This window comes from Girardinichthys multiradiatus, chromosome 8 (genome assembly GCF_021462225.1).
Source record: "Girardinichthys multiradiatus isolate DD_20200921_A chromosome 8, DD_fGirMul_XY1, whole genome shotgun sequence".
Classification (NCBI taxonomy): Eukaryota; Metazoa; Chordata; class Actinopteri; order Cyprinodontiformes; family Goodeidae; genus Girardinichthys; species Girardinichthys multiradiatus.
In genome coordinates, this window is record NC_061801.1 from 10562028 (window position 1) to 10574119 (window position 12092).

Below are 12092 nucleotides of genomic sequence, written 5' to 3' on the forward strand. Positions count from 1 at the left end.
AATTTTGGGTTTTCATGAGCTGTATGCCAAAATCATCCGTATTAAGACAATAAAAGACCTGAAATATTTCAGTTAGTGTGCAATGAATGTAAAATATATGAATGTTAAATTTTCATCATGACATTATGGAAAATAATGAACTTTATCACAATATGCTACTTTTTTGAGAAGGACCTGTAGTTTATTTGGATTTTATGTAATAGACCAAAAGAGTGCATATTTGAGAAGTGGACGGAAAAATGATTCAAAGTTTAAACACTTTTCTGACTGTTTCAACGTTTATGTTCGTCCCCCTTTACTCTGATACCCCTAAATAAGATCAGGAACAACCAATAGGCAACAGAAGCTGCCTAATGAGTAAACAGAATTTGCATGCTTGTATTGTCAAGCTCCATTCACATCCAGCTGTTCTATGAAGGCCCAAGAGGTTTGTTAGAGAACATTAGTGAACAAACAGCATCATGAAGACCAAGGAACACAGCAGACAGGTCACCGGGAAAGTAGTGCAAATGTTTAAAGCAGGAAATGTTGGTCTATTACAAAAAATTACTATTAAACTCATTAAAGTGTGTGACTATAAGGAGTCAAAATGACTAAAAAGAGGTATGGACACTGTTGAAGGTAAGCTGTTAGCTTTACTTGGTCTTTCTGTTGTTTGCTTAGAGGTGGACTTAGGAAAAATGTTTTTGGGACCTGTATGGTTTTCCATCCACTCTAGGTGTTTATTTGTGTAATTATGCAATAAAAAAATGCAGATGGTAATGATTATCTTCTGTCAATACATAGACTCCCTGACCAAGAGGAACCATCTGTTCTCCCTCTCCTCTGCGCTGGATTTAGCAGAGTATGTCCAACCATTTACCTGCTCTTTATCTGGTTTTTACTAGTTACTCACGGACTTACTTTATCAGAAATCTAAAGAGTTTTCTTTCAAAAATGGCAACATGACGGTCATTCTGAGTGCGGGTCGTGTTGCCTGTAGTGTTAAACTGTGTGAAAAAGACGTGGGTGGTTGCTAAACAAGTTGCACTTGAGCGAATCCTGACTCATTCCATTTCCCTACCCTCTCTCTGCCTCTCCTTCAAACACCACTTAACCTGGGTCGGCCTCCAGAGGTTTGTGGAGAACAGCAGTGTGTCAGCGTGCTATAATGAACTCATACAGATCGAACATGGAGAGGTGCGCTGCCAGTTCAAACTCAGGTACGGCACACGTAATGGGATCCTGGTACAGATGAAAACGTGTATGCAGTCTGAAGCATGTTTAGAATCGTGGCTCATTTTGAATCACAGCAACTTTACTCATCCATAGGGCTTGCAACTCTGTCTTCACTGCTTTAGAGCACTGCCAGGAGGCTGTGGAAATCACCAGTGAGGATCACATCATCCAGGTGGAATGTTTACACACACACACACACACACACACAAATAGATAACTCCACAATCCCTTAACTAAGAGCCATTTAGGCATTTAATAAATTTATAAACATATGATTAATTCAATAATATTTAGGCATTTGTTACTAGTAGGGGTACCTACTAATTTACTAACTGCATATCCCTTAGTAAATAGCTGTTTTATTAACCCTTTATTAGTGATTTATAAGGAGGATTCAGTTGAAAAATTGTACAAATAAACATTTTAGTCCGTATTACTTAATTAGCTATTTATTATTATTGTTAAAACTATTATTATTGATTTATTAAGTGCTTAAATCTTCTTAACAACTGATTTATTAACTGTTAGTCACTTATTAGTGGACTTTTATTGTAAAGTTTTGTAAAGAAATATTGTTATCTTTAATTAATAACTAATCTTCTATTATTTGTATTAATGATGCTTATTAATGGTTTAATAAATGCTTATGGCATAATTGATATATGACCTTTTAACTCTTTATTGGTCATTTATAACCAACAATGCATTAAGTGGTCACAGCTTAAATACCTGTTTTATTGACATTTTATTGGCCATTTAAAAGGGTAAGTTGACTCTAATCTGTCTGTGGTTGTAACCCAGTATGTGAACCCTGCCTTTGAGAGGATGATGGGATACCACAGGGGGGAGTTGATTGGCAAAGAACTGACCGAACTTCCAAAGAGCGACAAGAACAGAGCTGATCTGCTTGATACCATCAACACTTGCATCAAAAAAGGCAAAGTGAGTTTTTGATCCATTTGTCAATCCGTTTCTGTTGGTAAACTGAAGAGGTCTTCCCCAGCCTGATTGCTCTGTCGTGTCTAAAGGAATGGCAGGGCATTTACTTTGCCAGAAAAAAATCAGGCGACAACATTCAACAGCAGGTGAAGATATTGCCTGTCATTGGCCAAGGAGGGTAAGCTAAATTTACACAATCCATTAACAGCTTCCATGTCTTAACAAGAAATTCAAAAATCTCTGACCTTCTCCCAACAGAAAAATCCGACATTTCGTAGCCATCAAGCGAGCTAATACCGACAACAATAATCAGGTGATTAGATGTTTTCTTTCAGTCTGTTAGGTTGTACACATTTTTTATACGGTAATATATTTTATACTTTGGAGCTGCTATATTGGGCCATCTTCCATTATTCTGCACAAAATCATACACCGGAAAGTTGGATTACAACACTATTCTGCCTTTTTTGTTCAGGTTTGCAGATAGTAAGAGTTACAATGATGTAGAAAGTAATTTTGTTATACATAGGCTGATACTCTATCAAACGCACTTGAATGGGTTACAAACGTCTGGAAATGCAAATTCTCTTTGATATGTAGTATAATCAAAGATAAGGAGGGTTCTAGAAGTTTCAAGTTTATGTATTTAGATATGACTGATTTAAAATAAAGATTAAAGGACAGAGCAACAAAGCATCGTTTACAAAAGATGTTACTTCTAGATGTTGACATACCCTGGCCTGACTACTCCCAAAAATCTTTTTCTATTTACTCAAGCTGTATTTCATATAAACACATCAATTTTGATCTGAAAGATTTAAAAGTAAATCAAGAAACTAAAATACAATACAGGGGACCAAGACTTTTTCTCTGCACTGAAAATTAAATCTAAAGTGTCATAATTGAAAAGATTAACTTGAGGGAATATAGACCGACAACCATCCAGGACTGCAGAGCACATTGTTGCTGCTCTCAGCTGAGTAACAGGCCAATACCGTCATACCATACTAAGCTACAGCTAAGCACCAGGATCTCCCTCTAAGGCCTACGAAGGCTAGAAACCAGGTGCCAAAGCTATTTATACCTCAGCCTGTACTGCACAGAGAGCACCTTTATCTCATTGTTCTGTTTCATGGTGTGTACACAAGGTGACTCAGCTGCTGCCAAAGCCAAATTACAACCATTCCAGCTTTCGGGGAATGAAAATTCTTAGACATGGTAGCGACTGATCCTGTTCTTGAAGGCATAGAAATTTCCCACATACCCTGAACTGTTAATTTCTAGACAGTCTCTGTTTGCCCTTTTCAAAACTGTATTTAACTGTAAATTGTATGCAAATAATTCCTTTTACCTTTTAAAATATGTTGTTACTTTATTGGTAGCAACATATTTTCCAAATTTTACACCTAAAACTTGGTTGATATACTGTACAGTATGTTACTAGATACACACCGATCATTACATAACTGTGCTTGTTTATTTGTCAGCGCTATGCAAAGCTACAATGAGTCACTGGGTGAGGAAAATCTTCTATAACCAGATTAGAGGCTCTGCACATCCATAACTATCTAACCTTGCCGTGACAAACACAGTGTACTGTACAAACAGTCACCCTCATATGTAAGCTACAAGTTTGAACATAGAAGCAGCAATCTGAGTTAAGCTGCTTGGATGGCAGTAGAAGGGCAAAAAAATAGCTAAGTAGCTGGAAAAATGTATGTATATATATATATATATATATATATATATTAGAACCATTATATAACATGCACCCCTGCACACGTTGACTATGATCATCTCCTGCTTTCTTTCTGTCAGGTCTTCAAGATAAACAAGGAAGATAGATGCAGCGTTGACCATACTCAATCAGGTAATTAACATATGTCATGATTCCTGTCTATGTGTACAGATGCCTGTCACGAACCTGATACATAACAGTGTCATTTAGATTACAGTCCGGGGCAGATACATGAAGCCATTTGCAGATTTTATATACCGTAATATAATAAGCCCCTAACTGAATCTAGACACAAAGTCAGACCTGCTCTAAAAGTGGCTTTTATTAAGCAAACAGCGGTCCTCTGTGCTGACAGTGTTTTCCCACCTTTAAATGAGGCATATACATGCATTTAAAGAAATGTAAATGTAAATAACATGCAGAGCAAATTGCTTGGCCTTCCCAAAATCCAAAGCTGTTTTGCACAGTGCAGATTTAGCAGACAAATTAGAGGAAAGTCGGGAGAAAAGGGGAAAACAGTAACCTGCTGTACAGCCGACTTTGCAAAACATGGGTTGGGGTGTTAAAATACACAAAACATATTATGTTCATTATTAAGTAGAGAATTTCAAGTGAAACAACTGTGACCTGATACAACAACATTTACACTCTTCTACTGGATTTAAAGGGTGGGATTGCTTCTGTATGTATTTATTGCAACCTGCTTTGTGAATCCTGTGCAGAAACAAAGCAAATAGTGGGAGCAAAACAGCTGCCAAAAAAGAGGAGATTGTAACACTCTCTAAATTTGTCCCTCAGAGTTCTAGTTATACAGGTCCTTCTCAAAAAATTAGCATATTGTGATAAAGTTCATTATTTTCTATAATGTAATGATGAAAATTTAACACTCATATATTTTAGATTCATTGCACACTAACTGAAATATTTCAGGTCTTTTATTGTCTTAATACAGGTGATTTTGGCATACAGCTCATGAAAACCCAAAATTCCTATCTCACAAAATTAGCATATTTCATCCGACCAATAAAAGAAAAGTGTTTTTAATACAAAAAACGTCAACCTTCAAATAATCATGTACAGTTATGCACTCAATACTTGGTGGGGAATCCTTTTGCAGAAATGACTGCGTCAATGCGGCGTGGCATGGAGGCAATCAGCCTGTGGCACTGCTGAGGTCTTATGGAGGCCCAGGATGCTTCGATAGCGGCCTTTAGCTCATCCAGAGTGTTGGGTCTTGAGTCTCTCAACGTTCTCTTCACAATATCCCACAGATTCTCTATGGGGTTCAGGTCAGGAGAGTTGGCAGGCCAATTGAGCACAGTGATACCATGGTCAGTAAACCATTTACCAGTGGTTTTGGCACTGTGAGCAGGTGCCAGGTCGTGCTGAAAAATGAAATCTTCATCTCCATAAAGCTTTTCAGCAGATGGAAGCATGAAGTGCTCCAAAATCTCCTGATAGCTAGCTGCATTGACCCTGCCCTTGATAAAACACAGTGGACCAACACCAGCAGCTGACACGGCACCCCAGACCATCACTGACTGTGGGTACTTGACACTGGACTTCTGGCATTTTGGCATTTCCTTCTCCCCAGTCTTCCTCCAGACTCTGGCACCTTGATTTCCGAATGACATGCAGAATTTGCTTTCATCCGAAAAAAGTACTTTGGACCACTGAGCAACAGTCCAGTGCTGCTTCTCTGTAGCCCAGGTCAGGCGCTTCTGCCGCTGTTTTTGGTTCAAAAGTGGCTTGACCTGGGGAATGCGGCCCCTGTAGCCCATTTCCTGCACACGCCTTGGCACGGTGGCTCTGGATGTTTCTACTCCAGACTCAGTCCACTGGTTCCGCAGGTTCCCCAAGGTCTGGAATCGGCCCTTCTCCACAATCTTCCTCAGGGTCCGGTCACCTCTTCTCGTTGTGCAGCGTTTTCTGCCACACTTTTTCCTTCCCACAGACTTCCCACTGAGGTGCCTTGATACAGCACTCTGGGAACAGCCTATTCGTTCAGAAATGTCTTTCTGTGTCTTACCCTCTTGCTTGAGGGTGTCAATAGTGGCCTTCTGGACAGCAGTCAGGTCGGCAGTCTTACCCATGATTGGGGTTTTGAGTGATGAACCAGGCTGGGAGATTTAAAGGCCTCAGGAATCTTTTGCAGGTGTTTAGAGTTAACTCGTTGATTCAGATGATTAGGTTCATAGCTCGTTTAGAGACCCTTTTAATGATATGCTAATTTTGTGAGATAGGAATTTTGGGTTTTCATGAGCTGTATGCCAAAATCATCCGTATTAAGGCAATAAAAGACCTGAAATATTTCAGTTAGTGTGCAATAAATCTAAAATATATGAATGTTAAATTTTCATCATGACATTATGGAAAATAATGAACTTTATCACAATATGCTAATATTTTGAGAAGGACCTGTATATGAATCACAGGTACGATCTGAAACTGCAGAAATAAAGTATGAGTAACTAACCTTCAAAACAGGAGTTAGAAAGAAAATTACTTTATAGATTACTTTTTTTTTTTCATCTCAACAAGCATTTATGGAGATGTTTTAACTTAACAAACAACAAGGCATCTTTATACCCACCAAAAAAAAAATCCCCACTCAGCATAAATAATGTGCATTGAATGTTTATTTTTTTTTCATGTACAGGGTGCCATTCACTACGTCACAGGGACAGAAGGAAAGATTCAATCGATGCCCGATCGGTTGGTTCCCGTGGCAGTGACGGTAGGTCTGCTCAGAAGCTTTCTCTTATTTTCGGACCTGTTTTACTGAATAGAGCTGCATCAGTTCCACTGTGTGAAGAAAACAATGAAGGGACAGAATGAGTTTAAACCCAAAAGGGGTACAATAGAAAGAGGAATAATAAAGAAAGAATGGGGGGAGGGGGTGTGATTAGAGATGGAAAATCGGAGAGTGAGTCAGACGGCGTTGTGGTTGGTACTTGAAGCTGAAGAGATCCTAAAGGGAGATGTTGTAGGCTGATGACATCTGCAACCCCCAACACCTCAACGCTCTTTGACGCAGCTGCTGCTATTTTCAGATATCTCTCCTGAATGCAGCTTCTCCTCTTCTCTGCCTACCAAGGTTTTTTTTTTTTATTTAAACATTTCCTGTCAGTCACCCTAAATTACTCCTCCATAGTGCAGAAAACTTTAAGCTGTCAAACAATGAAATATGTATACTGTAAATATATATTCTTCTTCTTTTATATGTAAGTCTTCACAATTTCAGAACCCTCTAATCCTTATTTTTATGTGTCCAGCAGACCAAGTTTTTACAGTACTAACAGTCTTGGCTTTCTTCATTACAGCTCCTAGTTTACAGAACCGGAGATATTCATCTGTTGCCAGGATCCATTCAATGACAATCGAGGCTCCCATCACGAAGGTACTATTTCTTTTTAACAATCTTCCTGATCTAGAATGAAGAACTGAGTTATATCTAGTTGAATCATGAGGCAACATTTATTTTTAGACTATTTTTTGAATGTGTACACTGTTTTATGAAACGCTTCACACAGTGTAACATTTTCTTTAATAGACTAGTTAGATAAGCAGATTATTTTCCATCCAACACTTTAAAGCAGTCACAGGTAGTTGATGTAGATGGACCCTATTTTATCTTTTAGGGTACATAACAGACAAGTGACATCTTGTTAGAATAAAAAAATGTTGGGTACAAAAACTATCAACCAGGTTTCTGCATTCATCCTTGTAGTAAACAGAACCACAAACATCATGGCAAAAAGTTTGGATGCCTCTGGTTTAAAGGGGGCAGTGGATATAAAAACTCCACACACTAATATTTAATCAAAACAAATCAGTTCAAGTAAAAAAATATAAAGACATGAAATAAATGCAACAATCTGACTGCATTAATACACACACACCGACAAACTAAAACTTTGTTGAAGCATCTTTAAGCATTTAGTCTTCTATGGAAACTTGTCATTCAAAGTTTTTCAAATCTATTGTGAGGACATCTCTTGTCAACAGCAGTCTTCAGGTGACCCCACAGATCTCCTGTCGGATTCAGGTCAGGACCCTGGCTGGGTCATTCTAAAACCTCAATTTTCCTCTCATGAAGTCATTCTTGTGTTGATTTTGACGTATGCTTGGAATCATTATGATGCTAAAAAATATAACCCCTCTTCATCTTCAACTTTGTACCAGACAGCTGAAGATCTTTGGTAAAAACAGACTAAGTATTTAAAACTGTTCAGTTCAAGTCTAGTTTAGTTCGCAGAAAAGAAACCCCAAAGCATAATGCAACCACCACCAGATTTTGTTTTTGCTATTTAGTTTAATTGTACCGGATAGAAATCACTTGAAAGGTGGAAAAACTAAAATTATATTTTTTTATGGTCTGATTTATTTACATCACAAAAACCCAGAATTTTTATACCCACTGCATTTGGACCTTATATGTGCTTTGTGGTTGTAATAAGGAACATGTATGCCCCTAATCAGACTTTACAGTAACTAATTAATTCACATCTATACATATTTAAATAATGAACAACCATTTGAAATCAAGGAATAATTGAATTGCAGAAAAGTTTGTTTCTGTGCTATTATTGCATTTACCGTTATCGTCAGAAGGTTATACACACTCATCGTGGTTATAAATGTCACATTAATTTTGGGCATCAGAACCATTATTTAGCCAGGGTAGCATTATTATGCAACAATTCTAATTATAGTTACAGTATCCTGAATTGAATGTCTAAGGGAACAAATCTCCCACCGGTTTACCCAAATAAAGCTGTGGGATGGATCACATTGTGGCACATTTAACAGTATTTCACATTGTCTCATTTTGCCTCCTGCTGCAGGTCCTGTGATGCTCTTATGTATTCAGAAATAGCTTTATTCGGCTGTTTTGCTCCAGAAGAAATTTGCAGTGCATCACATGCACATCTCCATGACACATGCACAAAGAAACACTCTGTTATTGCATGTTATGCAGAGGGCCTGTGGTATGTTTGTGTGTAACAGGGACCTTTGTACCATCCTCTGCATCTGCAGGTAATAAACATTATCAACGCAGCCCAGGAGAGCAGTCCGGTGACAGTAGCTGAGGCTCTGGATCGCGTGCTGGAGATCCTGAGGACCACAGAGCTCTATTCCCCTCAGCTTGCTTCCAAAGAAGACGATCCCCACACCAGTGACCTGGTTGGGGGGCTTATGAGTGTAAGAAAGAGCTAGCTTGTTTCCTTTATAGCTTTTAAAGCAACGTCTTATATACAGTGCCATGCAAAAGTAGGAAGACCCCTTGAACTTCTTCACGTTATGACCGCAAACTTGAGAAATAGGCAAATACAATGTAGTGCATTAATGTAAAGTGGAAGGAAAATGATAATCGGATCTTCAAAGGTTTTTTACAAATAAACATCAAAGATGTTTATTTGTTTATTTGCGTGCATTTGTGGTCAGAGAACCTTAGTGAACAAACAGCCTCATGAATATCAATGAACACACCAGACAGGTCAGGGATAAAGTTAAGAATGCTTTTAAAGCAGGTTTGGATTATTCATCAAAATTCCAAGCTTTGAACATCTCAGTGACTCCATTCAGTCTATCAGCCAAAAACAGGAAGAGTGTGGCACAACTGCACATCTACTAAGACATGGACATCTACCTAAACTGATACGCTGTGTGCAAGAATAAATCAACAAAGCCGCAAAGAGGAAGCAAAAGAGACAAACAGCTCAGATGGGAGAATCTGTTGAAAGGAGAACTATTAGATGTGCACACCACAAAGCTGGCCTTTAGAGAGTAGCAGAAAGAAAGGTCTTGAGCAACAATGCTAAATACAGGTCCTTCTCAAAATATTAGCATATTGTGATAAAGTTCATTATTTTCCATAATGTTGTGATGAAAATTTAACATTCATATATTTTAGATTCATTGCACACTAACTGAAATATTTCAGGTCTTTTACTGTCTTAATACGGATGATTTTGGCATACAGCTCATGAAAACCCAAAATTCCTATCTCACAAAATTAGCATATTTCATCCGAACAATAAAAGAAAAGTGTTTTTAATACAAAAAACGTCAACCTTCAAATAATCATGTACAGTTATGCACTCAATACTTGGTTGGGAATCCTTTTGCAGAAATGACTGCTTCAATGCAGCGTGGCATGGAGGCAATCAGCCTGTGGCACTGCTGAGGTCTTATGGAGGCCCAGAATGCTTCGATAGCGGCCTTTAGCTCATCCAGAGTGTTGGGTCTTGAGTCTCTCAACGTTCTCTTCACAATATCCCACAGATTCTCTATGGGGTTCAGGTCAGGAGAGTTGGCAGGCCAATTGAGCACAGTGATACCATGGTCAGTAAACCATTTACCAGTGGTTTTGGCACTGTGAGCAGGTGCCAGGTCGTGCTGAAAAATGAAATCTTCATCTCCATAAAGCTTTTCAGCAGATGGAAGCATGAAGTGCTCCAAAATCTCCTGATAACTAGCTGCATTGACCCTGCCCTTGATAAAACACAGTGGACCAACACCAGCAGCTGACACGGCACCCCAGACCATCACTGACTGTGGGTACTTGACACTGGACTTCTGGCATTTTGGCATTTCCTTCTCCCCAGTCTTCCTCCAGACTCTGGCACATTGATTTCCGAATAACATGCAGAATTTGCTTTCATCTGAAAAAAGTACTTTGGACCACTGAGCAAAAGTCCAGTGCTGCTTCTCTGCAGCCCAGGTCAGGCGCTTCTGCCGCTGTTTCTGATTTAAAAGTGGCTTGACCTGGGGAATGCGGCACCTGTAGCCCATTTCCTGCACACGCCTGTGCACGGTGGCTCTGGATGTTTCTTCTCCAGACTCAGTCCACTGCTTCCGCAGGTCCCCCAAGGTCTGGAATCGGCCCTTCTCCACAATCTTCCTCAGGGTCCGGTCACCTCTTCTCGTTGTGCAGCGTTTTCTGCAGCACTTTTTCCTTCCCACAAACTTCCCACTGAGGTGCCTTGATACAGCACTCTGGGAACAGCCTATTTGTTCAGAAATGTCTTTCTGTGTCTTACCCTCTTGCTTGAGGGTGTCAATAGTGGCCTTCTGGACAGCAGTCAGGTTGGCAGTCTTACCCATGATTGGGGTTTTGAGTGATGAACCAGGCTGGGAGTTTTAAAGGCCTCAGGAATCTTTTGCAGGTGTTTAGAGTTAACTCGTTGATTCAGATGATTAGGTTCATAGCTCGTTTAGAGACCCTTTTAATGATATGCTAATTTTGTGAGATAGGAATTTTGGGTTTTCATGAGCTGTTTGCCAAAATCATCCGTATTAAGACAGTAAAAGACCTGAAATATTTCAGTTAGTGTGCAATAAATCTAAAATATATGAATGTTTAATTTTCATCATGACATTATGGAAAATAATGAACTTTATCACAATATGCTAATATTTTGAGAAGGACCTGTATACAGCCACAGCTGCACTGGAATGGTTTAGATTAAAGCATATTTGTAAGTTAAAATGGCCTAGTCAGTGTACAGACCTTAATTAAACTGAGGATTTGTGGCAAGATATAAAAATGAATGTTCAAAGCTACTCTTCATCCAGTCTGACCTGAGCTATTCTGCAAAGAATGGGCAAAATCTTTAATCTCTAAATGTGCGAAGTTGGTAGACACATACCTGGGCTGAATACAAGAGCATGCCACACTTTTCACATGAATCGGATAAAATCCCGCTGAAGTACATTGAAGTTTATGGTTGTCATGTTACATTACAAAATCTGAAAAAGTTTAGGAGGAATGAATATTTTTGCAAGGCAATTTATATAGCTTAAATACTTCATAGATACAAATACTGTATCTGTTTTATTATGTACATTTGATCCACTAAATAATTGTTTATTACATTCATTAATTTTCACTTGGACCAAACTGCCAGCATTGTGTTTTACAGCTGAACTGTCACTTTAGCTGGTACTATGGTTAAAAAATGTATGATTGGTAAAAACAATGTAGAATAAAGGAAGCGTAATAATTTCTGGGATAACAAGATGATATTGGGTTTTTTTTTTCCTTACTGCTCTTCAGGACGGGCTCCGAAGACTCTCTGGGAATGAATACGTTTTCAGCAAAAGTAAGTTTCTTAACTTCACTAAACACCAAAAACAAAAAGAATTTAAACTGTTATTAAAGCACAACAATGGCAGCGGTGATGATTTATGA

At 38.7% G+C, this 12092-nt stretch overlaps 1 protein-coding gene across 3 annotated transcripts in view; it reads left to right on the plus strand.

Moving 5' to 3' along the window:
• The window catches only part of pde8b (phosphodiesterase 8B), an 88368-nt gene that overhangs the window by 52194 nt on the left and 24082 nt on the right, over positions 1-12092 (plus strand). For all 3 annotated transcript variants that reach the window (XM_047373450.1, XM_047373451.1, XM_047373452.1), the window contains 11 exons: positions 787-844; positions 1114-1202; positions 1312-1390; positions 2020-2160; positions 2247-2335; positions 2416-2470; positions 3976-4027; positions 6555-6632; positions 7219-7295; positions 8936-9100; positions 11958-12003. In XM_047373450.1, coding sequence (XP_047229406.1) covers positions 787-844; positions 1114-1202; positions 1312-1390; positions 2020-2160; positions 2247-2335; positions 2416-2470; positions 3976-4027; positions 6555-6632; positions 7219-7295; positions 8936-9100; positions 11958-12003 — 929 coding nt within the window. The remainder of the gene's footprint in view (positions 1-786; positions 845-1113; positions 1203-1311; positions 1391-2019; positions 2161-2246; positions 2336-2415; positions 2471-3975; positions 4028-6554; positions 6633-7218; positions 7296-8935; positions 9101-11957; positions 12004-12092) is intronic.